The sequence below is a fragment of the Xenopus laevis genome, chromosome 7S, assembly GCF_017654675.1.
Source record: "Xenopus laevis strain J_2021 chromosome 7S, Xenopus_laevis_v10.1, whole genome shotgun sequence".
NCBI lineage: Eukaryota > Metazoa > Chordata > Amphibia > Anura > Pipidae > Xenopus > Xenopus laevis.
In genome coordinates, this window is record NC_054384.1 from 98,983,496 (window position 1) to 99,010,708 (window position 27,213).

Genomic DNA, 27,213 nt, shown 5'->3' on the forward strand with positions numbered 1-27,213 from the left:
GTAACTCACCACAAATATAACGTGGGCAGCAGGGGTCTGCTGAAGGAGCTTCCATCTGAGTTTCTCCATCTGCACATGTCACTGTTTTACATGTCACATATTTGCATATTTCCTACAATGAAAAAAAAAATCACAACATTCACATTTCATGTGTCTTATAATGAAGAAAATATTGTGTTCATAGGACTGAGGGTGTGTTCACGCTAAATTCATGGAATAAGGGAATAATTTAATTAATTTTATGCTAGGTAAGTGTCTACAAATATTCATTTAGATTAATTCTGTAAATTTGGTTGTTGTTCTTATGTTTTACCTAGCTTGAGTAAAACATAATAGTCATGTATTGTGTGTGCTTGGTGTCAGCTTACCGGTTGTGGGGTTGTAATTATTCCTGGCACTGTGAAAAGAAAACAATTTACATTAACACTTGTTTACAATTACAATATAGTAGACTTTATTTATTTATTTTTTTGCTAAAAAAACACTATTTTCTTATGTTTGCACAATTGCTGTTGTCATATCTCAGGGATCCATCAACAGTTTCTTTATGAAGTTTACATTTGTCTCATGGTACAATTGGTGGTAAGGATGGGCAATACTCAATGGACAACAAGAGAAGTCTTATAAACCCTATATATATTTCTATTTTGGAACTTACCACACACATAACGTGTGCAGCAGGGATCTGTTTTTGGACCTTCCATCTTAGTTTCTCCATCTGCGCATGTCACATCTGCACAGGTCACATACTGACATGTTTCCTGCAATGAAAAGTATAAAAGATTTTATCCACAGATTTTTCACCGTAAAATGACACAAAATTGTTTTCCAATTTATAATATTAAACATTTGAACGTTTGAATTAAAAAATGTGAGCCTTTTGAAATTACAATTTTTAAAAAAACATTGAGATTTAAATTGAATAATAGAATGAGAGTTCATTTGTTCTTTCACATGCTTTAATGCAATCAAGTTTTTGAGTTTAAAGTTTTTCTCATAAAAATCGAAAGGAAAAAAATAATGTGAATTACAAAAGAACTCAGAAGAGCACGTTGAAAAATCTTACATTAAGATACACAAACGGATAATTGTCCCTGTTAAATACATAATTTTTGCAAAAAGAATCTTTTATAACACTAAGACAGTTTGGAAACAGATTATTTTAGTACCTAAATTAAAAACCATGACTTATTAAAACAATACTTGCTAAGAATGTATATTTGTAGTTTTCCGGCTATCAGTGGTTATTTTTAAAACATCCTTAAGTAACTGAGGGGCATTAGTATCTGCTGTTTGCAATTGCCTAGAAAACAGTTTCATGCTTGTACTACTGGACATGCAACAGCCCATCAAGAGAAAAACCACATGAACAGCTCACATTGGTAAGAGATGGTGGTAACTTACTGGTAGTGGAGTTGTGGTTGGAGATGGAGTTGTGAATGACGGTGGAACTGTAAAAAAACAAAACAAAATAATTTACAATAACACCATCAGAGCTCTCCGAGACCTTTTTCACTCTGCTGTCCAAGTAATTTAAGTAATTTATATATTTCTCACATTAAACAAGAACACATAATAAACCTATAAATCTCTTTACTTAAGAGCATTAAAACTGGCTAGAGAAGAACAGTCAACTGTAAAGTTCTTGTTTATTTATAAAATGGAATGAACAGTAGAAATGAGACATGAAGAACTTGCGTGGAGAGCAGTGCCGGTCATTTCAGGGCACCACTGACATGAAGGAAACAAATTAAATATCCTTATGTTTGTACTTACCACACACAAAACGTTTGCAGCAGGGATCTCCTGAAGGAGCTTCAGTCTTAATATATCCAGCGGCACAAGTCACATCTGTACATGTCACATAACTGCATGGCTCCTACAATGAAAACAATTCGATTTGTTATTTTACGTTTTTTTACCTTTGTGGAAGTTCATACAATGCAATGGTCTGTGCCTTAATGGATACTTTTGATTTTATGGTTCAGCTAATAGCATTAATGCTGTGAGCTCTCCTGACAAACTCTGCATTTTTATAGTAGGAAGTCGTTTGAACAGTTGATACAGTAAGTGATTACTTCAAATATAATGAAAACAAGACATATTTTTAATTTAGTCCATACTGAAAAATACTTAATGAGGTCCATACTATTATGCTAGACATTCGTAAAGGGGAACTTTACTACACAAATGTAACATATGTATTGGTTATAAATACTAGACACTATTCCCAACACAATTTTTCTTTTTAGTATGTTCTGTGTATCTCTATCCTTGGCTTCAATTGAATAATCCTGCTGATAAACATCCACCTCTTCTTTTGCTCAACAGACAGTCCAAAAGCAATTATCTCGCTACAAATAATCTAATAGTCTTGAACATATTGGTTCAAGAATATTATATTGATTTGATCCTATAAATAAGAAGTTGTCATGAATGTTTTGTTTACATTGGTTAAGTAGTAAATTAATATCAGCCTTATCAAGGCATACAAAAAGGTATTAGCTATCAAGATTCTACTCAGTGGGATGATGATGAGATTATTTGATTTAGATGAATATGTCAAAGCAACTGTTTATTCACAAAACATGTCTGATCTTCTGTATTCTACTATAGGACTTCCCACAAATCAGTAAGTGAAGCCCATCAGGTTTGCTAGACATTGCAAATTATTGGAGGTACATTACCACTGGTGCAGGTGTAGTAGTTGTCTCTGGAACTGTAAAGCAATAGAAAAATATGAGATGAATTATTATTATTCACAACTTTTTTGATAAGGTAATGGCAATTCTTGTAGGTTCAGTTCAGCTGCTGCAGGTCATATCAACTTGTAACTCACCACAAATATAACGTGGGCAGCAGGGGTCTGCTGAAGGAGCTTCCATCTGAGTTTCTCCATCTGCACATGTCACTGTTGTACATGTCACATATTTGCATATTTCCTACAATGAAAAAAAAATCACAACATTCACATTTGATGTGTCTTATAATGAAGAAAATATTGTGTTCATAGGACTGAGGGTGTGTTCGCACAAAATTCATGGAATAATTGAATTAATTTTATGCTAGGTACGTGTCTACAAATATTCATTTACATTAATTCTGTAAATATGGTTGTTGTTCTTATGTTTTACCTAGCTTTAATAAAACATAATAGTCACGTATTGTGTGTGCTTGGTGTCAGCTTACCGGTGGTGGGGTTGTAATTATTCCTGGCACTGTGAAAAGAAAACAATTTACATTAACACTTGTTTACAATTATAATATAGTAGACTTTATTTATTTATTTCTTTGCTAAAAAAATTACTATTTTCTCATGTTTGCACAATTGCTGTTGTCATATCTCAGGGGTCCATCAACAGTTTCTTTATGAAGTTTACATTTGTCTCATGGTACAATTGGTGGTAAGGATGGGCAATACTCAATGGACAACAAGAGAAGTCTTATAAACCCTATATATATTTCTATTTTGGAACTTACCACACACATAACGTGTGCAGCAGGGATCTGTTTTTGGACCTTCCATCTTAGTTTCTCCATCTGCGCATGTCACATCTGCACAGGTCACATACTGACATGTTTCCTGCAATGAAAAGTATAAAAGATTTTAGCTACAGATTTTTCACTGTAAAATGACACAAAATTGTTTTCCGATTTATAATATTAAACATTTGAACGTTTGAATTAAAATATGTGAGTCTTTTGAAATTACAATTTTTGAAAAAAACATTGAGATTAAAAATGAATAGTATAATGAGAGTTCATTTGTTCTTTCACACACTTTAATGCAATCAAGTTTTTGAGTTTAAAGTTTTTCTCATAAAAATCGAAAGGAAAAAAATAATGTGAATTACAAAAGAACTCAGAAGAGCATTTTGAACAATCTTACATTAAGATACACAAATGGATAATTGTCCCTGTTAAAGACATAATTTTTGCAAAAAGAATCTTTTATAATACTAAGACAGTTTGGAAACAGATTATTTTAGTACCTAAATTAATAACCATAACTTATTAAAACAATACTTGCTAAGAATGTATATTTGTAGTTTTCCGGCTATCAGTGGCTATTTTTAAAACATACTTAAGTAACTGAGGGGCATTAGTATCTGGCATTTGCAATTGCCTAGAAAACAGTTTCATACTTGTACTACTGGGCATGCAACAGCCCATCAAGAGAGAAACCATATGAACAGCTCACATTGGTAAGAGATGGTGGGAACTTACTGGTAGTGGAGTTGTGGTTGGAGATGGAGTTGTGAATGAAGGTGGAACTGTAAAAAACAAAACAAAATAATTTACAATAACACCATCAGAGCTCTCTGAGACTTTTTTCACTCTGCTGTAATTAAAGTAATTTATATATTTCTCACCTTAAAGGGAAGGAAACCTCATCGGCGCTAACCCCCCTCCCCCCTCCCGTGTATTGCCACCCCTCCCTCCACCCCCCTGGCCTACCCCTCCCGCTGGGCAAATGTCCCTAACTTGTTACTTACCCTTCTGCGCAGGTCCAGTCCAGGGAGTTCACAGGCGACATCTTCTTCCACGCGATCTTCTTCCTCCTTTGACCGGCGTTTTGGCGCATGAGCAGTAGGATCGTTTCGCCGGTACGGATCTACTGCGCATGCGCCAAAAGTCACGCGCATGCGCAGTAGATCGTACCGGCGAAACGATCCTACTGCGCATGCGCAGGTCAAAGGAGGAAGAAGATCGCGTGGAAGAAGATGTCGCCTGTGAACTCCCTGGACTGGACCTGCGCAGAAGGGTAAGTAACAAGTTAGGGGCATTTGCCCAGCGGGAGGGGTAGGCCAGGGGGGAGGAGGGAGGGGGGGCAATACACGGGAGGGGGGGAGGGGGGTTAGCGCCGACGAGGTTTCCTTCCCCTTTAAACAATAACACATAATAAGCCTATAAATCTTTTTACTTAAGAGCATTAAAACTGACTAGAAAAGAACAGTCAACTGTGAAGTTCTTGTTTATTTATAAAATGGAATGAACAGTAGAAATGAGACATGAAGAACTTGCATGGGGAGCAGTGCCGGTCATTTCAGGGCACCACTGAAATGAAGGAAACAAATTAAATATCCTTATGTTTGTACTTACCACACACAAAACGTTTGCAGCAGGGATCTCCTGAAGGAGCTTCAGTCTTAATATATCCAACAGCACATATCACATCTGTACATGTCACATAACTGCATGGCTCCTACAATGAAAACAATTTGATTTGTTATTTTATATTTTTTTTAACTTTGTGGAAGTTCATACAATACAATGGTCTGTGCCTAAATAGATATTTTTGATTTTATGCTTCAGCTAATACAACTGATGCTATCAGTTCTCCTGACTTACTCTGCATTTATGTAGTGGCATGCAGTTGAAGCAGTTGATACAGTTAGGGGCAGATTTATCAAAGGTTGAGGTAAATTTTCAAATTAAAAAAATTCAAATTTCGAGCTATTTTTTGTGTTCTTCGACTAGGGAATAGTCCAAATTCGATTTGAATTTTAAAAAAATTCAAAAATTAGAATATCGAAATTTATCATCTACTGTCTCTTTAAAAATTCTACTTCGACCATTCGCCATCTAAAACCTGACGAATTGCTGTTTTAGCCTATGGGGGACCTCCTATGACCTATTTGGAGTCAATTGGTGGACTTTGAAAAATCAAAGTTTTTTTTGGGAAAAGCTTCAAATCGAATTCGATCGAATGTGCTATTCCTTCAATTCATACAATTCAATTTCGGCCGAATACGGACCTACTCAATTATAAACGGACCTATTCGACCCAAAAAAAACTTTGACTTCAATTAGGTTGGTCTTTTTGTATTCGATTTTCGAAGGTTTTTCAGTTCAAAATTCGACCCTTGATAAATATGTCCCTTAGTGATTACTTCAAATATAAATAAAACAAGTAATATTTTTAATTTAGTCCAAACTTAAAAATACTTAATGAGCTCCATACTGTGATACAGGACATTTGTGAAGGTGAACTTTACTACACAAACATAACATATCTATTGGTTATAAATACTAGACACTATTCCCAAAACTATTTTTCCTTTTAGTATGTTCTGTGTATCTCTATCTTTGGCTTCTACTGGATAATCCTGCTGATAAACAGCCACCTCTTCTTTTGCTCAACAGACAGTCCAAAGATGGTACAAAAATTTTTTGCCTATCAAGATTCTACTCCATGGCATAATAATGAGATTATTTGAATTAGATAAATATGTCAAAGCAACTCTTTATTAAGAAATTATGTCTGATCTTCTGTAGCCTACTATAGGACTTCCCACAAAACAGTAAGTGAAGCTCACAGGGTTGCTAGACATTGTAAATTTTTAGTAGAAATTTACCTCTGGTGCAGGTGTAGTAGTTGTCTCTGGAACTGTAAAGCAAAATAAAAATAAAAGCTGAATTATAATTATTCACTACTTTTTAATAAGGTAATGGCAATTCTTTCAGGTTCGGTTCAGCTGCTACAAATCATATAAATTTGGAGCATACCACAAATATAACGTGGGCAGCAGGGGTCTGCTGAAGGAGCTTCCATCTGAGTTTCTCCATCTGCACATTTCACTGTTGTACATGTCACATATTTGCATATTTCCTACAATTAAAAAAATTACAACATTCTTATTAGATGTGTCTTAAAACACAGAATATATTGTGTTCATAGGACTGGGGGATGTTTGCACTACATTAATAGAATTGGGGATTAATTTAATTTATTTTATGCTTTGTAATTATCTAAAAATATAAATTTCCATTAATACTGTGAATATGGTTCTTATGTTTTACCTAGCTATAGTAAAACATAATAGTCAGGTATTATGAGTGCTTGGTGTCAGCTTACCGGTGGTGGAGTTGTAATTGTTCCTGGCACTGTGAAGAGAAAACAATTTACATCAAAACTTGTTTACAATTACAACACAGTGGAACTTGTTTATTTCTTCTTTTTCTTTGCTAAAAAAAAATATATTTTCTCATGTTTGCACTATTGTTGTTGCCATATCTCAGGGATAAGTCTATAGTTGTTTTGTGAAGTTTAAACGATTTTCATGGTGCAATTGGCAGAAAGGATGGGCAACACTCAATGGGCAAGAGAAGTTTTTGCATGGTAATATGTCCCCCTTGTGGAAATCTCATCTGCTTTTTTTAAATACAGCCCCATCAAGCAATAAGCAACAAAAATGATTTTGGCTATTATTTGAACCTACTCTAAACTTCACTGACTGAACCTCAGAATTTCCAAAAGCAATTGACAATAAATATATTGTCAACAATCTTAACATTTGATTAAATTACAAATAATTACATGCCTTTCTAAACCCTTTCTTTAAAATATATTTCTATTTTGGAACTTACCACACACATAACGTGTGCAGCAGGGATCTGTTTTTGGACCTTCCATCTTAGTTTCTCCATCTGCGCATGTCACATCTGCACAGGTCACATACTGACATGTTTCCTGCAATGAAAAGTAGAAATTATTTACATCTACAGATTTTTAACCGTAAAATGACACACTTACAATTATTTCCTCAATAACGTTTTCCCATTTATCAGATGAAAAATATTTGAACGTTTGAATTAAAAAATGTGAGCCTTTTGAAATTAAAATTTTTGGGAAAAAAACTTTGAGGTTGAAAATGAATAGTAGAATGGGAGTTGAGTTGTTCTTTCACACACTTTCAATCAAGTTTATGAGATTCAAGTTGTTCTCATAAATCTAAAGGAAATAAATAAAGTAAATTGCAAAAGTTCTCAGAAGAGCACTCTGAACAATCATACATTAGGATACACAGATTTGTAAATGTCCCTGTTAAAGGAGAAGGAAAGTTTAAAACTAAGTAAGCCTTATCAGAAAGGTCCATCTTAATATACCAGTAAACCCTCAAAGTAATGCTGCTCTGAGTCCTCTGTCAAAAGAAACACTGCATTTCTTTCCTTCTATTGTTTACACATGGGCTTCTGTATCAGACTTCCTGCATTTAGCTTAAACCTTCTTGCCCTGGGCAAGAGCATTTTTACTCAGGTATGGTAAAACATTCTACAGAATAAATATAGTATTCTAGCTTGCACTATTGCAGCTAGTCTATTGGCAATAAAATGCCTCCGTAGCTTTCCTTCTCCTTTAAAGCCATCATTTTTACAAAAAGAATCTTTTATAATTCTAAGTTTGGAAACAGAAGCTTTTAGTAACTAAATTAACAACCATGACTTGTTAAAACAATACTTGCTAAGAATGTATATTTCTAGTTTTAGGAATGTCAGTGGCTATTTTTAAGATATCCTTAAGGAACTGAGGGACATTAGATTCTACTGTTTGCAATTGCATAGAAAACAGTTTCATGCTTGTACTACTGGACATGCAGCAACCCATCAAGAAACCACATGAACAGCTCACATTGGTAAGAGATGGTGGGAACTTACTGGTAGTGGAGTTGTGGTTGTCGATGGAGTTGTGAATGACGGTGGAACTGTAAAAAAATAACAAACAATCAGCTAGTTTCCTTAAGAGCATTAACACTGGCTAGAGAAGAACGGTCAACATTAAAGTTCTCCTGACACTACTGAATTAAAAGAAACAAATAAAATTTCTTTATATTTTTACTTACCACATACAAAACGTTTGCAGCAAGGATCTCCTGAAGGAGCTTCAGTCTTAATATATCCAGCGGCACATATCACATCTGTACATGTCACATGACTGCATGGCTCCTACAATATAAACAATTTGATTAATTTAACTTTTTTTACCTTTGTGGAAGTCCATACAATACAATGACCAGTGCCTAAATAGATACTTTTGATTTATGGTTCAGCCAATAGAATCAATGCTATGAGTTCTCCTGACATACTCAGCATTTTTATAGTAGGAAGTAGTTGGAGCAGTTGATACAGTAAGTGATTACTTCAAATTTAAACAAAATAAGCCATATTTTTAATGTAGTCCAAATTGAAAAGTACTTAATAAGGTCCATACTATTAAAAGGAACATTCGTAAAAGTGAACTTCACTACACAAATGTAACATATATATTGGTTATAATTACTAGACACTATTCCCACTATTTTTCTTTTTAGTATGTTTTGTGTATCTCTATCCTGGGCTTCTATTGAATAATCCTGCTGATAAACATCCACCTCTTTTTTCTCAACAGACAGCAATTATCTCACCACAAATAAACTAATATTCTTGAACATATTGGTTAGAATATTATATTGATTTGAGCTTGTAAATAAAAAGTTTTCATGAATGTTTTTTTTTTACATTGGTTAAGTAGTAAATGAATATCAGCCTTGTCAACATATACAAAAAGATTTGGCCTATCAAGATTCTACTCAGTGGGATGATAATGAGATTATTTGATTTCAATTGATATGTTAAAGCAACTGTTTATTAGGAAAACATATCAGACCTTCTGTAGCCTACTATAGGACTTCCCACAAATCAGTAAGTGAAGCCCATCAGGGTTGCTAGACATTTCAAATAATTGGTGATATTTTACCTCTGGTGCAGGTGTAGTAGTTGTCTCTGGAACTGTAAAGCAATAGAAAAATAAGAGTTGAATTATTATTATTCACAACTTTTTAGATAAGGTAATGTCAATTCTTGCAGGTTCAGTTCAGCTGCTGCAGGTCATATCAACTTGGAACTTACCACAAATATAACGTGGGCAGCAGGGGTCTGCTGAAGGAGCTTCCATCTGAGTTTCTCCATCTGCACATGTCACTGTTTGACATGTCACATATTTGCATATTTCCTACAATTGAAAAATCACAACATTAATATTTGATGTGCTATGTAATTATCTAAAAATATACCTTTCTATTAATTCTGTGAACATGGTTCTTATGTTTTACCTAGCTATAGTAAAACATAATAGTCATGGAGTATGAGTGCTTGGTGTCAGCTTACCGGTGGTGGAGTTGTAATTGTTCCTGGCACTGTGAAAAGAAAACAATTTACATCAAAACTTGTTTACAATTACAACACAGTGGAACTTGTTTATTTCTTTTTTTTTGCTAAAAAAATACTATTTTCTCATGTTTGCACTATTGTTGTTGCCATATCTCAGGGATAAGTCTACAGTTGTTTAATAAAGTTTAAACATTTTTCATTCTGCAATTGGCGGTAAGGATGGGCAACACTCAATGGGCAACAGAAGTTTCTGCATTGTAATAGGTCCACCTTGTGGAAATCTCATCTGCTTTTTTTAAATACAGCTCCATCAAGCAATAAGCAACAAAAAATATTTTGGGTGTTATTTGAAACTACTCTACACTAACTGAACCTCAGAATTTCCAAAGCAAATTACAAATAAATATATTGTCAACAATCTTAACATTTGATTGAATAACAAATAATTACATGCCTTTACAACCCCTCTCATTAAAATATATTTCTATTTTGAACTTACCACACATATAACGCGTGCAGCAGGGATCTGTTTTTGGACCTTCCATCTTAGTTTCTCCATCTGCACATGTCACATCTGCACAGGTCACATACTGACATGTTTCCTGCGATGAAAAGTATAAAAGATTTTATCTACAGATTTTTCACAGTTAAATGACACACTTTCAATTGATTTCATAATGAAGTTTTCTGATTTATCAGATTAAAAATATATGAACATTTTGAGCCTTTTGAAATTACAATTGTTGAAAAAATAACTTTGAGATTTAAAATGAATAGTAGAAATGGGAGTTGATTGAGTTGTTCTTTCACACACTTTAATACAATCACGTTTTTGAGATTCAATTGCAAAAGTGCTCAGAAAAGCACTCTGCACAAATTAAGGGGCATATTTATCAAGGGTCGAACTTCGAATTTGAAAAATGTCAAAATTCGAATTCAAAAAGACCAAACGAAATTAAGTTGAAGTATTTTTTGGCCTAATACGTTAATTTTCAATAAAATTCCTACAAAAAATGTAGAATTTTAAAAGTCCACAATTGACTCCAAATAGGTCCCCATAGGCTAAAATAGCAATTCGGCAGGTTTTAGATGGCGAACGGTCGAAGACGAATTTTTAAAGAGAGAGTACATGATTAGATATTCATGATTTAGATATTCTAACTTTTGAATTTTTTTAAAATTCTAATTGAATTTGGACTATTCCCTAGTCGAATTACACAAAAAATAGCTGGAAATTTTTTTAATTATAAAATTCACCTGGACCTTTGATAAATCTGCCCCTACGATACACAGATGGGTAAATGTCCCTGTTAAGGCCATCGTTTTTACAAACAGAATCTTTTATAATACCAAGGCAGATTGGAAACAGATAATTATTGTAACTAAATTAATAACCATGACCTGTTAAAACAATACTTGCTAAGAATGTATATTTGTAAGTTTAGGGCTATCAGTGGTTATTTTTAAGAAATCCTTAAAGAACTGAGGGGCATCAGTATCTGGCGTTTGCAATTGCCTAGAAAACAGTTTCATACTTGTACTACTGGACATGCAACAGCCCATCAAGAGAGACACCACATGAACAGGTCACATTGGTAAGAGATGGTGGGAACTTACTGGGAGTGGAGTTGTGGTTGTCGATGGAGTTGTGAATGACGGTGGAACTGTAAAAAAACAAAACAAAATAAATTACAAAAACACCATCAGAGCTCTCTGAGACATTTTCACTCTGCTATCCAAGTAACTAAAGTAATATGTGTATTCCCCACCTTAAATATTAACTCATAATAGACCTATAAACCTTTTTACTTAAGAAAATTAACACTGGCTAAAGAAGAACAGTCAACTGTAAATTTCTTGTTTATGTTTATTCATAAGATGGAATGAACAGTAGAAATGAGACATGAGTAACTTGCATGGAGAGCAGTGCCGGTCATTTCAGGGCACCACTAAAATAAAGGAAACACATAAAATATCCTTATGTTTGTACTTACCACACACAAAACGTTTGCAGCAGGGATCTCCTGAAGGAGCTTCAGTCTTAATATATCCAGCGACGCATGTCACATCTGTACATGTCACACGACTGCATGGTTCCTACAATGAAAACAATTTGATTTGTTATTTATAGTTTTTCACTTTTTTTTACCTTTTCTCCATACAATACAATGGGCTGTGCCTAAATAGATACTTTTGATTTATGGTTTAGCCAATGCCAATAGAATTAAAGCTATGAGTTCTCCTGATATTTGTATAGTGGGATGCAGTTGGAGCAGTTGATACAGTAAGGGGGTTATTTATCAAAGTCCAAATTTATCTCAATATATTCTGAAAAAACTCAGACCAGATCTGCACAGGTATTTTGGGTTTATTTATTAATACACTTTCCCGAAAAAAAATTTGCAGGAAAAAATTGCGAAAAATCAGTTTTTTCATCCGATCTTTTCAATTTTTCTGGATTTTTCACCTGAAAACTCAGAATTTTGCCTGGAAACTCCGAAACATTCAGGGTATTGTCAAAAACCCAGCGCACATCAAAAAATCATTGGGACTACTCCCGTTGACTTATATGCAACCTCAACAGGTCTGAGATGCCAGATTTTCAGATTTGGACTTTTCCCACCCTCTGGGTTTAATAAATTCTGAAAAAATTGTGATTTTTTTTAAAAGTCAGATTTATTTAAAAAACAAAATCACTAATTTTTCAGGATTTTTGCATAATTAATATCAGCTTCGTCATACACATACAAAAAAGATTTTGCCTATCAAGATTCTATTTTTTGTTTTTTTAAAAAAAATCACAAATTTTTCGGGTTTTTTGAATTTGGAGTTTAGCAAATAACCCCCAAAGTGATTCAAATATAAAGAAAACAAGCCATATTTTTAATTTAGTCCAAACTGAAAAATAAGGTCCATACTATTATGCCAGACATTCATAAAAGTGAACTTCGTACACAAATGTAACATATTTATTGTTTATGAATACTAGACACTATTCCCAAAACTATTTTTCCTTTTATTATGTTCTGTGTATCTCTATCCTGGGCTTCTATTGAATAATCCTGCTGATAAACTTCCACCTCTTCTTTTGCTCAAAAGACAGTAAAAAGTCAATTATCTCACTACAAATAAACTAATATTCTTGAACATATTGGTTCAAAAATATTATATATTACTTTGATCCTGTAAATAAAACGTTGTCAAGAATGTTTTGTTTACAATGGCTAAGTAGCAAATTAATATCAACTTCGTCATACACATACAAAAAATATTTTGCCTATCAAGATTCTATTCCATGGGATGATAATGAGATTATTTGATTTAGATGGATATGTCAAAGCAACTGTTATAAAGATTAACATAACTGATCTTCTGTATTCTACTATAGGACTTCCCACAAATCAGTAAGTGAAGTCCATCAGGTTTGCTAGACATTGCAAATTATTAGTGGAATTTTACCTCTGGTGCAGGTGTAGTAGTTGTCTCTGGAACTGTAAAGTAATAGAAAAATAAGAGCTGAATTATTATTATTCACAACTTTTTTAATAAGGTAATGGGAATTCTTGCATTGGAAGTTCAGCTGCTGCAGGTCATATCAACTTGGTACTTACCACAAATATAACGTGGGCAGCAGGGGTCTGCTGAAGGAGCTTCCATCTGAGTTTCTCCATCTGCACATGTCACTGTTGCACATTTAACATATTTGCATATTTCCTACAATGAAAAAAATCACAACATTCACATTTGAAGTGTCTTAAATACAGGAAATATTGTTTTCATAGAACTGGGGGTGCACTAAATTAATGGAATAAGGGATTTGTTTAATTTTGTTATGCTATATAATAAATGTATAATATATACATTTCCATTAATTCTGTGAATATGGTTGTTGTTCTCATGTTCTACCTAGCTTTAGTAAAACATAATAGTCATGTATTGTGAGTGCTTGGTGTCAGCTTACCGGTGGTGGGGTTGTAATTGTTCCTGGCACTGTGAAGAGAAAACAATTTACATTAACACTTGTTTCCAATCACAACACGTTTTTGTTTTTTTTTGCTAAAAAACATACTATTTTCTCATGTTTGCACCATTGTCGTTGCCATATATCAGGGATCCATCTACTGTTGTTTTATTCGGTTTACATTTTTTCTCATGGTGCAATTGGCAGTAAGGATGGGCAACACTCAATGGACATCAAGAGAAGTTTTTTTATTGAAATATTTCCCCTTGTGTAAATCTCCTCTGAGTTTTATAAATAGAGCTTTATCAAGTATTAAGCAACATACATAATTGTGGGTATTATTGGAATCCACTTTTGTATACTTCACTGACTGAATCTCAGAATTTCCAAAGCAAATGACAAATAAATAAATATATTGTCAACAATCTTTACATTTGACTTGATTACAAATAATTACATGCCTTTACAAACCCTCTCATTAAAAAATATTTCTATTTTGAACTTACCACACACATAACGCGTGCAGCAGGGATCTGTTTTTGGACCTTCCATCTTAGTTTCTCCATCTGCGCATGTCACATCTGCACAGGTCACATACTGACATGTTTCCTGCGATGAAAAGTATAAAAGATTTTATCTACAGATTTTTCACAGTTAAATGACACACTTTCAATTGTTTTCATAATGAAGTTTTCTGATTTATTAGATTAAAGATATATGAACCATTTGAATTAAAAAATTTGAGCCTTTTGAAATTAGAATTTTTAGGGATTTAAAATGAATAGTAGAAATGGGAGTTGATTGAGTTGTTCTTTCACACAAGTTTTTGAGATTCAATTGCAAAAGTGCTCAGAAAAGCACTCTGAACAATTTTACATTAAGTAGCATTAAGGGGCATATTTATCAAGGGTCGAATTTTGAATTTGAAAAATGTCAAAATTTGAATTCTAAACAACCAAACGAAATTAAATTGAAATATTTTTTGGCATAATAGGTTAATTTTCAATAAAATTCCTACAAAAAATGTTGAATTTTCAAAGTCCACAATTGACTCCAAATAGGTTTTAGGAGGTCCCCAAAGGCTAAAACAGCAATTCGGCAGGTTTTAGATGGCGAACGGTCGAAGTCGAATTTTTAAAGAGACAGTACACTATAAATTTTGGTATTCTAACTTTCTAATTATATTTCAAATTCGAATTAAATTTGGACTATTCCCTAGTCGAATTACACAATATATAGCTGGAAATTCAAATTTTTTTAATTATAAAATTCACCTGGACCTTTGATTAATCTGCCCCATACGATACACAGATTGGTAAATGTCCCTGTTAAGGCCATAGTTTTTACAAACAGAATCTTTTATAATACCAAGGTAGTTTGGAAACAGATAATTATAGTAACTAAATTAATAACCATGACTTGTTAAAACAATACTTGCTAAGAATGTATATTTGTAAGTTTAGGGCTATCAGTGGTTATTTTTAAGAAATCCTTAAGGAACTGAGGGGCATTAGTATCTGGCGTTTGCAATTGCCTAGAAAACAGTTTTTATGCTTGTACTACTGGACATGCAACAGCCCATCAAGAGAGAAACCACATGAACAGCTCACATTGGTAAGAGATGGTGGGAACTTACTGGGAGTGGAGTTGTGGTTGTCGATGGAGTTGTGAATGACGGTGGAACTGTAAAAGACAAACAAAATAAAATTACAAAAACACTATCAGAGCTCTCTGAGACCTTTTTCACTCTGCTATCCAAGTAATTAAAGTAATATGTGTATTCCCCAACTTAAATAATAACTCATAATAGACCTATAAGGCTTTTTACATAAGAGAATTAACACTGGCTAAAGAAGAACAGTCAACTGTAAATTTCTTGTTTATGTTTATTCATAAGATGGAATGAACAGTAGAAATGAGACATGAGTAACTTGCCTGGAGAGCAGTGCCGGTCATTTCAGGGCACCACTAAAATAAAGGAAACACATAAAATATCCTTATGTTTGCACTTACCACACACAAAACGTTTGCAGCAGGGATCTCCTGAAGGAGCTTCAGTCTTAATATATCCAGCGACGCATGTCACATCTGTACATGTCACACGACTGCATGGGTCCTACAATGAAAACAATCTGATTTGTTATATATAGTTTTTCACCTTTTTTTACCTTTTCTCCATACAATACAATGGTCTGTGCCTAAATAGATACTTTTGATTGATGGATCAGCCAATAGAATTAATGCTATGAGTTCTCCTGACATTTGTATAGTGGAATGCAGTTGGAGCAGTTGATACAGTAAGCGGGTTATTTATCAAAGTGCGAATTTATCTCAATATTTTCTGAAAAACTCAGACCAGATCTGCACAGGTTTTTGGGGCTTCTTTATTAATACACTTTCCCGAAAAAACTTTTGCAGGAAAAAATCGTGAAAAATCTGATTTTCATGATTTTTTTTGATTTTTCATCAGATCTTCACAATTTTTTCGAATTTTTCACCCGAAAACTCAGAATTTTCCCCGAAAACTCCAAAAAGTTTGGGGTATTGTCAAAAACCCAGCGCACATCAAAAAATCATTGGCCTTCTCCCGTTGAATTATATGCAACCTCAACAGGTCTGAGATGCCGGATTTTCAGATTCAGACTTTTCCCACCCTCTGGGTTTAATAAATTCTGAAAAATTTGTGATTTTTTTTAAAGTCAGATTTATTTAAAAAATAAATCACAAATTTTTCGGGATTTTTGCATAATTAATACCAGCTTCGTCATACACATACAAAAAAGATTTTGCCTATCAAGATTCTATTCCATGGGATGATGATGAGATTATTTGATTTAGATGGATATGTCAAAGCAACTGTTATTAAAATAAACATACAGTAACTGATCTTCTGTATTCTACTATAGGACTTCCCACAAATCAGTAAGTGCAGTCTATCAGGTTTGCTAGACATTGCAAATTATTAGTGGAATTTTACCTCTGGTGCAGGTGTAGTAGTTGTCTCTGGAACTGTAAAGTAATAGAAAAATAAGAGCTGGATTATTATTATTCACAACTTTTTTAATAAGGTAATGGGAATTCTGGCATTGGAAGTTCAGCTGCTGCAGGTCATATCAACTTCGAACTTACGACAAATATAACGTGGGCAGCAGGGGTCTGCTGAAGGAGCTTCCATCTGAGTTTCTCCATCTGCACATGTCACTGTTGCACATTTAACATATTTGCATATTTCCTACAATGAAAAAATTCACAACATTCACATTTCAAGTGTCTTAAATACAGGAAATATTGTTTTCATAGAACTGGGGGTGCACTAAATTAATGGAATAAGGGATTAGTTTAATTTTTTTATGCTATGTAAGTGTCTAAAAATATACATTTCCATTAATTCTGTGAATATGGTTGTTGTTCTTATGCTTTACCTAGCTTTAGTAAAACATAATAGTCAGGTATTGTGAGTGCTCTGTGTCAACTTACCGGTGGTGGGGTTGTTATTGTTCCTGGCACTGTGAAAAGAAAACAATTTACATTAACACTTTACAATCACAACACTTGTTTTTTTTGCTAAAAAACATACTTTTTCCTCCTGTTTGCACCATTGTCGTTGCCATATATCAGGGATCCATCTGCTGTTGTTTTATTCGGTTTACATTTTTTCTCATGGTGCAATTGGCAGTAAGGATGGGCAACACTCAATGGACATCAAGAGAAGTTTTTGCATTGAAATATGTTCCCCTTGTGGAAATCTCCTCTGAGTTTTATAAATACAGCTCGATCAAGCATTAAGCAACATAAATAATTGTGGGTATTATTGGAATCCACTTTTGTATACTTCACTGACTGAATCTCAGAATTTCCAAAGCAAATGACAAATAAATAAATATATTGTCAACAATATTTACATTTGACTTAATTACAAATAATTACATGCCTTTACAACCCCTCTCATTAAAAAATATTTCTATTTTGAACTTACCACACACATAACGTGTGCAGCAGGGATCTGTTTTTGGACCTTCCATCTTAGTTTCTCCATCTGCGCATGTCACATCTGCACAGGTCACATACTGACATGTTTCCTGCGATGAAAAGTATAAAAGATTTTATCTACAGATTTTTCACAGTTAAATGACACACTTTCAATTGTTTTCATAATGAAGTTTTCTGATTTATCAGATTAAAGATATATGAACATTTTGAATTAAAAAATTTGAGCCTTTTGAAATTACAATTGTTGAAAAAATAACTTTGAGATTTAAAATGAATAGTAGAAATGGGAGTTGATTGAGTTGTTCTTTCACACACTTTAATACAATCAAGTTTTTGAGATTCAATTGCAAAAGTGCTCAGAAAAGCACTCTTAACAAATTAAGGGGCATATTTATCAAGGGTCGAATTTCGAATTTGAAAAACGTCAAAATTCGAATTCAAAAAGACCAAACGAAATTAAGTTGAAGTATTTTTTGGCCTAATAGGGTAATTTTCAATAAAATTCCTACAAAAAATGTAGAATTTTCAAAGTCTACAATCAACTCCAAATAGGTTCTAGGAGGTCCCCATAGGCTAAAATAGCAATTCGGCAGGTTTTAGATGGCGAACGGTCGAAGTTGAATTTTTAAAGAGACAGTATATGATAAATTTCGATATTCTAACTTTTGAATTTTTTTCAAATTCGAATTCAATTTGGACTATTCCCTAGTCGAATTACACAAAAAATAGCTGGAAATTAAATTTTTTTTAATTATAAAATTCCCCTGGACCTTTGATAAATCTGCCCCTACAATACACAGATGGGTAAATGTCCCTGTTAAGGCCATAGTTTTTACAAACAGAATCTTTTATAATACCAAGGCAGTTTGGAAACAGATAATTATTGTAACTAAATTAATAACCATGACTTGTTAAAACAATACTTGCTAAGAATGTATATTTGTAAGTTTAGGGCTATCAGTAGTTATTCTTAAGAAATCCTTAAAGAACTTAGGGGCATCAGTATCTGGCATTTGCAATTACCTAGAAAACAGTTTTTATGCTTGTACTACTGGGCATGCAACAGCCCATCAAGAGAGAAACCACATGAACAGCTCACATTGGTAGGAGATGGTGGGAACTTACTGGGAGTGGAGTTGTGGTTGGAGATGGAGTTGTGAATGATGGTGGAACTGTAAAAAAACAAAACAAAATAAATTACAAAAACACCATCAGAGCTCTCTGAGACCTTTTTTACTCTGCTATCCAAGTAACTAAAGTAATATGTGTATTCCCCACCTTAAACAATAACTCATAATAGACCTATAAGCCTTTTTACTTAAGAGAATTAACACTGGCTAAAGAAGAACAGTCAACTGTAACTTTCTTGTTTATGTTTATTCATAAGATGGAATGAACAGTAGAAATGAGACATGAGGAACTTGCCTGGAGAGCAGTGCCGGTCATTTCAGGGCACCACTAAAATAAAGGAAACAAATAAAATATCCGTATGTTTGTACTTACCACACACAAAACGTTTGCAGCAGGGATCTCCTGAAGGAGCTTCAGTCTTAATATATCCAGCGACGCATGTCACATCTGTACATGTCACACGACTGCATGGCTCCTACAATGAAAACAATTTGATTTGTTATTTATAGTTTTTCACCTTTTTTTACCTTTTCTCCTTACAATACAATGGTCTGTGCCTAAATAGATACTTTTGATTGATGGATCAGCGAATAGAATTAATGCTATGAGTTCTCCTGACATTTGTATAGTGGAATGCAGTTGGAGCAGTTGATAAAGTAAGGGGGTTATTTATCAAAGTGCGAATTTATCTCAATATTTTCTGAAAAAACTCAGACCAGATCTGCACAGGTTTTTGGGGCTTCTTTATTAATACACTTTCCCGAAAAAACTTTGCAGGAAAAAATCGTGAAAAATCAGATTTTCATGATTTTTTTTTGATTTTTTCATCAGATCTTCACAATTTTTTCGAATTTTTCACCCGAAAACTCAGAATTTTGCCCGAAAACTCCAAAAAGTTTGTGGTATTGTCAAAAACAGAGAGCACATCAAAAAATCATTGGCCTTCTCCCGTTGACTTATATGCAACCTCAACAGGTCTGAGATGCCGGATTTTCAGATTCAGACTTTTCCCACCATCTGGGTTTAATAAATTCTGAAAAATTTGTGATTTTTTTTAACAGTCAGATTTATTTAAAAAACTAAATCACTAATTTTTCAGGATTTTTGCATAATTAATATCAGCTTCGTCATACACATACAAAAAAGATTTTGCCTATCAAGATTCTATTCCATGGGATGATGATGAGATTATTTGATTTAGATGGATATGTCAAAGCAACTGTTATTAAAATAAACATAACTGATCTTCTGTATTCTACTATAGGACTTCCCACAAATCAGTAAGTGAAGTCTATCAGGTTTGCTAGACATTGCAAATTATTAGTGGAATTTTACCTCTGGTGCAGGTGTAGTAGTTGTCTCTGGAACTGTAAAATAATAGAAAAATAAGAGCTGAATTATTATTATTCACAACTTTTTTAATAAGGTAATGGGACTTCTGGCATTGGAAGTTCAGCTGCTGCAGGTCATATCAACTTGGAACTTACCACAAATATAACGTGGGCAGCAGGGGTCTGCTGAAGGAGCTTCCATCTGAGTTTCTCCATCTGCACATGTCACTGTTGCACATTTAACATATTTGCATATTTCCTAAAATGAAAAAAATCACAACATTCACATTTCAAGTGTCTTAAATACAGGAAATATTGTTTTCATAGAACTGGGGGTGCACTAAATTAATGGAATAAGGAATTTGTTTAATTTTGTTATGCTATATAAGTGTCTAAAAATATACATTTCCATTAATTCTGTGAATATGGTTGTTGTTCTCATGTTCTACCTAGCTTTTGTAAAACATAATAGTCATGTATTGTGAGTGCTTGGTGTCAGCTTACCGGTGGTGGGGTTGTAATTGTTCCTGGCACTGTGAAGAGAAAACAATTTACATTAACACTTGTTTCCAATCACAACACGTTTTTTTTTTGCTAAAAAACATACTGTTTTCTCATGTTTGCACCATTGTCGTTGCCATATATCAGGGATCCATCTACTGTTGTTTTATTCGGTTTACATTTTTTCTCATGGTGCAATTGGCAGTAAGGATGGGCAGCACTCAATGGACATCAAGAGAAGTTTTTTTTATTGAAATATTTCCCCTTGTGTAAATCTCCTCTGAGTTTTATAAATAGAGCTTTATCAAGTATTAAGCAACATACATAATCGTGGGTATTATTGGAATCCACTTTTGTATACTTCACTGACTGAATCTCAGAATTTCAAAAGCAAATGACAAATAAATAAATATATTGTCAACAATCTTTACATAAGAATAATTACAAATAATTACATGCCTTTACAACCCCTCTCATTAAAAAATATTTCTATTTTGAACTTACCACACACATAACGCGTGCAGCAGGGATCTGTTTTTGGACCTTCCATCTTAGTTTCTCCATCTGCGCATGTCACATCTGCACAGGTCACATACTGACATGTTTCCTGCGATGAAAAGTATAAAAGATTTTATCTACAGATTTTTCACAGTTAAATGACACACTTTCAATTGTTTTCATAATGAAGTTTTCTGATTTATCAGATTAAAGATATATGAACCATTTGAATTCAAAAATTTGAGCCTTTTGAAATTACAATTGTTGAAAAAATAACTTTGAGATTTAAAATGAATAGTAGAAATGGGAGTTGATTGAGTTGTTCTTTCACACACTTAAATACAATCAAGTTTTTGAGATTCAATTGCAAAAGTGCTCAGAAAAGCACTCTGAACAATTTTACATTAAGGGGCATTAAGGGGCATATTTATCAAGGGTCGAATTTCGAACTTGAAAAATGTCAAAATTTGAATTCTAAACAACCAAACGAAATAAAGTTGAAATATTTTTTGGCATAATACTGTAGGTTCATTTTCAATAAAATTCCTACAAAAAATGTCGAATTTTCAAAGTCCGCAATTGACTACAAATAGGTTTTAGGAGGTCCCCAAAGGCTAAAACAGCAAATTCAGCAGGTTTTAGATGGTGAACGGTCGAAGTCGAATTTTTAAAGAGACAGTACACGATAAATTTTGATATTCTAACTTTCTAATTATATTTCAAATTCGAATTAAATTTGGACTATTCCCTAGTCGAATTACACATAAAATAGCTGGAAATTTTTTAATTATAAAATCCACCTGGACCTTTGATTAATCTGCCCCATACAATACACAGATGGGTAAATGTCCCTGTTAAGGCCATCATTTTTACAAACAGAATCTTTTACAATACCAAGGTAGTTTGGAAACAGATAATTATAGTAACTAAATTAATAACCATGACTCGTTAAAACAATTCTTGCTAAGAATGTATATTTGTAAGTTTAGGGCTATCAGTGGTTATTTTTAGGAAATCCTTAAGGAACTGAGGGGCATTAGTATCTGGCGTTTGCAATTGCCTATAAAACAGTTTCATGCTTGTACTACTGGACATGCAACAGCCCATCAAGAGAGAAACCACATGAACAGGTCACATTGGTAAGAGATGGTGGGAACTTACTGGTAGTGGAGTTGTGGTTGTCGATGGAGTTGTGAATGACGGTGGAACTGTAAAAAAAACCAAAATAAAATTACAAAAACACCATCAGAGCTCTCTGAGACCTTTTTCACTCTGCTATCCAAGTAATTAAAGTAATATGTGTATTCCCCAACTTAAATAATAACTCATAATAGACCTATAAGCCTTTTTACTTAAGAGAATTAACACTGGCTAAAGAAGAACAGTCAACTGTAAATTTCTTGTTTATGTTTATTCATAAGATGGAATGAACAGTAGAAATGAGACATGAGTAACTTGCCTGGAGAGCAGTGCCGGTCATTTCAGGGCACCACTAAAATAAAGGAAACAAATAAAATATCCTTATGTTTGTACTTACCACACACAAAACGTTTGCAGCAGGGATCTCCTGAAGGAGCTTCAGTCTTAATATATCCAGCGACGCATGTCACATCTGTACATGTCACACGACTGCATGGCTCCTACAATGAAAACAATTTGATTTGTTATTTATAGTTTTTCACCTTTTTTACCTTTTCTCCATACAATACAATGGTCTGTGCCTAAATAGATACTTTTTATTGATGGATCAGCCAATAGAATTAATGCTATGAGTTCTCCTGACATTTGTATAGTGGGATGCAGTTGGAGCAGTGGATACAGTAAGGGGGTTATTTATCAAAGTCTGAATTTATCAATGTTTTCTGAAAAAACTCAGACTAAATCCACACAGGTTTTTGGGGCTTATTTATTAATAGACTTTCCAGAAAAAATATTTTGCAGGAAAAAATTGTGAAAAATCTGTGTTTTCATCCGATCTTCACAATTTTTTTGGATTTTTCACCCGAAAACTCCGAAAAGTTTAGGGTATTGTCAAAAACCCAGCGCACATCAAAAAATCATTGGCCTTCTCCCCTTGACTTATATCCAAAACTCAAAAGGTCTGAGATGCTGGATTTTCACATTCAGACTTTTCCCACCCTCTGGGTTTAATAAATTCTGAAATATTTGTGATTTTTTTAAAAGTCTAATTTTTTTTTTAAAAAAATCACAAATTTTTCGGGATTTTTGCATTCGGAGTTTAGTAAATAACCCCCTAAGTGATTCAAATATAAAGAAAACAAGCCATATTTTTAATTTAGTCCAAACTGAAAAATAAGGTCCATACTATTATGCCAGACATTCATAAAGGTGAACTTCGCTACACAAACGTAACATATTTATTGGTTATGAATACTAGACACTATTCCCAAAACTATTTTTCCTTTTATTATGTTCTGTGTACTGTATCTCTATCCTGGGCTTCTTTCGAATAATCCTGCTGATAAACTTCCACCTCTTCTTTCGCTCAAAAGACAGTCCAAAGGCAATTATCTCACTACAAATAAACTACTATTCTTGAACATATTGGTTCAAAAATATTATATTACTTTGATCCTGTAAATAAAACATTGTCAATAATGTTTTGTTTACATTGGTTAAGTAGCAAATTAATATCAGCCTTGTCAACACATACAAAAAAATTTTGCCTCTCAAGATTCTACTCCATGGGATGATGATGAGATTATTTGATTTAGATGGATATGTCAAAGCAACTGTTATTAAGATAAACATAACTGATCTTCTGTATTCTACTATAGGACTTCCCACAAATCAGTAAGTGAAGTCCATCAGGTTTGCTAGACATTGCAAATTATTAGTGGAATTTTACCTCTGGTGCAGGTGTAGTAGTTGTCTCTGGAACTGTAAAGTAATAGAAAAATAAGAGCTGAATTATTATCATTCACAACTTTTTTAATAAGGTAATGGGAATTCTGGCATTGGAAGTTCAGCTGCTGCAGGTCATATCAACTTGGAACTTACCACAAATATAACGTGGGCAGCAGGGGTCTGCTGAAGGAGCTTCCATCTGAGTTTCTCCATCTGCACATGTCACTGTTGCACATTTAACATATTTGCATATTTCCTACAATGAAAAAAATCCCAACATTCACATTTCAAGTGTCTTAAATACAGGAAATATTGTTTTCATAGAACTGGGGGGTGCACTATATTAATGGAATATGGGATTTGTTTAACTTTGTTATGCTATATAAGTGTCTAAAATATACATTTCCATTAATTCTGTGAATATGGTTGTTGTTCTCATGTTCTACCTAGCTTTTGTAAAACATAATAGTCGGGTATTGTGAGTGCTTGGTGTCAGCTTACCGGTGGTGGGGTTGTAATTGTTCCTGGCACTGTGAAGAGAAAACATTTTACATTAACATTTGTTTCCAATCACAACACGTTTTTTTTTTTTTGCTAAAACACCTACTATCTTCTCATGTTTGCACCATTGTCGTTGCCATATATCAGGGATCCATCTACTGTTGTTTTATTCGGTTTACATTTTTCTCATGGTGCAATTGACAGTAAGGATGGGCAACACTCAATGGATAACAAGAGAAGTTTTTGCATTGAAATATGTTCCCCTTGTGTAAATCTCCTCTGAGTTTTATAAATAGAGCTTTATCAAGTATTAAGCAACATACATAATTGTGGGTATTATTGGAATTCACTTTTGTATACTTCACTGACTGAATCTCAGAATTTCCAAAGCAAATGACATATAAATAAATATATTGTCAACAATCTTTACATTTGACTTAATTACAAATAATTACATGCCTTTACAACCCCTCTCATTAAAAAATATTTCTATTTTGAACTTACCACACACATAACGTGTGCAGCAGGGATCTGTTTTTGGACCTTCCATCTTAGTTTCTCCATCTGCGCATGTCACATCTGCACAGGTCACATACTGACATGTTTCCTGCGATGAAAAGTATAAAAGATTTTATCTACAGATTTTTCACAGTTAAATGACACACTTTCAATTGTTTTCGTAATGAAGTTTTCTGATTTATCAGATTAAAGATATATGAACCATTTGATTTAAAAAATTTGAGCCTTTTGAAATTACAATTGTTGAAAAAATAACTTTGAGATTTAAAATGAATAGTAGAAATGGGAGTTGATTGAGTTGTTCTTTCACACACTTTAATACAATCAAGTTTTTGAGATTCAATTGCAAAAGTGCTCAGAAAAGCACTCTGAACAAAATAAGGGGCATATTTATCAAGGGTCGAATTTCGAATTTGAAAAACGTCAAAATTCGAATTCAAAAAGACCAAACGAAATTAAGTTGAAGTATTTTTTGGCCTAATAGGTTAATTTTCAATAAAATTCCTACAAAAAATGTAGAATTTTCAAAGTCTACAATCGACTCCAAATAGGTTCTAGGAGGTCCCCATAGGCTAAAATAGGAATTCGGTAGGTTTTAGATGGCGAACGGTCGAAGTCGAATTTTTAAAGAGACAGTATATGATAAATTTCGATATTCTAACTTTTGAATTTTTTTCAAATTCGAATTGAATTTGGACTATTCCCTAGTTGAATTACACAAAAAATAGCTGGAAATTCAATTTTTTTTAATTATAAAATTCCCCTGGACCTTTGATAAATCTGCCCCTACGATACACAGATGGGTAAATGTCCCTGTTAAGGCCATAGTTTTTACAAACAGAATCTTTTATAATACCAAGGCAGTTTGGAAACAGATAATTATTGTAACTAAATTAATAACCATGACTTGTTAAAACAATACTTGCTAAGAATGTATATTTGTAAGTTTAGGGCTATCAGTGGTTATTTTTAAGAAATCCATAAAGAACTTAGGTGCATCAGTATCTGGCATTTGCAATTACCTAGAAAACAGTTTTTATGCTTGTACTACTGGACATGCAACAGCCCATCAAGAGAGACACCACATGAACAGGTCACATTGGTAAGAGATGGTGGGAACTTACTGGGAGTGGAGTTGTGGTTGTCGATGGAGTTGTGAATGACGGTGGAACTATAAAAAAACAAAACAAAATAAATTACAAAAACACCATCAGAGCTCTCTGAGACCTTTTTCACTCTGCTATCCAAGTAATTAAAGTAATATGTGTATTCCCCAACTTAAATAATAACTCATAATAGACCTATAAGCCTTTTTACTTAAGAGAATTCACACTGGCTAAAGAAGAACAGTCAACTGTAAATTTCTTGTTTATGTTTATTCATAAGATGGAATGAACAGTAGAAATGAGACATAAGTAACTTGCGTGGAGAGCAGTGCCGGTCATTTCAGGGCACCACTAAAATAAAGGAAACAAATAAAATATCCTTATGTTTGTACTTACCACACACAAAACGTTTGCAGCAGGGATCTCCTGAAGGAGCTTCAGTCTTAATATATCCAGCGGTGCATATCACATCTGTACATGTCACGTGACTGCATGGCTCCTACAATGAAAACAATTTGATTTGTTATTTATAGTTTTTCACCTTTTTTTACCTTTTCTCCATACAATACAATGGCCTGTGCCTAAATAGATACTTTTTATTGATGGATCAGCCAATAGAATTAATGCTATGAGTTCTCCTGACATTTGTATAGTGGGATGCAGTTGGAGTAGTTGATACAGTAAGAGGGTTATTTATCAAAGTGCGAATTTATCTCAATATTTTCTGAAAAAACTCAGACCAGATCTGCACAGGTTTTTGGGGCTTCTTTATTAATACACTTTCCTGAAAAAATTTTGCAGGAAAAAATCGTGAAAAATCTGATTTTCATGATTTTTTTGGATTTTTCATCCGATCTTCACAATTTTTTAGAATTTT

At 33.6% G+C, this 27,213-nt stretch overlaps 1 protein-coding gene across 1 annotated transcript in view; it reads right to left on the bottom strand.

Moving 5' to 3' along the window:
• The window catches only part of LOC108697796 (mucin-2), a 113,799-nt gene that overhangs the window by 63,300 nt on the left and 23,286 nt on the right, over positions 1 to 27,213 (bottom strand). The window contains exons 41-75 of the mRNA XM_041570643.1: positions 26,733 to 26,835; positions 26,355 to 26,401; positions 25,216 to 25,318; positions 24,712 to 24,740; positions 24,364 to 24,466; positions 24,212 to 24,243; positions 22,880 to 22,982; positions 22,504 to 22,550; positions 21,349 to 21,451; positions 20,848 to 20,876; positions 20,500 to 20,602; positions 20,348 to 20,379; positions 19,385 to 19,487; positions 19,007 to 19,053; positions 17,868 to 17,970; positions 17,369 to 17,397; positions 9,670 to 9,772; positions 9,518 to 9,549; positions 8,625 to 8,727; positions 8,440 to 8,486; positions 7,372 to 7,474; positions 6,860 to 6,888; positions 6,511 to 6,613; positions 6,360 to 6,391; positions 5,104 to 5,206; positions 4,228 to 4,274; positions 3,481 to 3,583; positions 3,190 to 3,218; positions 2,840 to 2,942; positions 2,688 to 2,719; positions 1,777 to 1,879; positions 1,405 to 1,451; positions 659 to 761; positions 369 to 397; positions 10 to 112 (exon numbers count right to left, since the gene is read on the bottom strand). Coding sequence (XP_041426577.1) covers positions 10 to 112; positions 369 to 397; positions 659 to 761; positions 1,405 to 1,451; positions 1,777 to 1,879; positions 2,688 to 2,719; positions 2,840 to 2,942; positions 3,190 to 3,218; positions 3,481 to 3,583; positions 4,228 to 4,274; positions 5,104 to 5,206; positions 6,360 to 6,391; positions 6,511 to 6,613; positions 6,860 to 6,888; positions 7,372 to 7,474; positions 8,440 to 8,486; positions 8,625 to 8,727; positions 9,518 to 9,549; positions 9,670 to 9,772; positions 17,369 to 17,397; positions 17,868 to 17,970; positions 19,007 to 19,053; positions 19,385 to 19,487; positions 20,348 to 20,379; positions 20,500 to 20,602; positions 20,848 to 20,876; positions 21,349 to 21,451; positions 22,504 to 22,550; positions 22,880 to 22,982; positions 24,212 to 24,243; positions 24,364 to 24,466; positions 24,712 to 24,740; positions 25,216 to 25,318; positions 26,355 to 26,401; positions 26,733 to 26,835 — 2,470 coding nt within the window. The remainder of the gene's footprint in view (positions 1 to 9; positions 113 to 368; positions 398 to 658; positions 762 to 1,404; positions 1,452 to 1,776; positions 1,880 to 2,687; positions 2,720 to 2,839; positions 2,943 to 3,189; positions 3,219 to 3,480; positions 3,584 to 4,227; positions 4,275 to 5,103; positions 5,207 to 6,359; positions 6,392 to 6,510; positions 6,614 to 6,859; positions 6,889 to 7,371; positions 7,475 to 8,439; positions 8,487 to 8,624; positions 8,728 to 9,517; positions 9,550 to 9,669; positions 9,773 to 17,368; positions 17,398 to 17,867; positions 17,971 to 19,006; positions 19,054 to 19,384; positions 19,488 to 20,347; positions 20,380 to 20,499; positions 20,603 to 20,847; positions 20,877 to 21,348; positions 21,452 to 22,503; positions 22,551 to 22,879; positions 22,983 to 24,211; positions 24,244 to 24,363; positions 24,467 to 24,711; positions 24,741 to 25,215; positions 25,319 to 26,354; positions 26,402 to 26,732; positions 26,836 to 27,213) is intronic.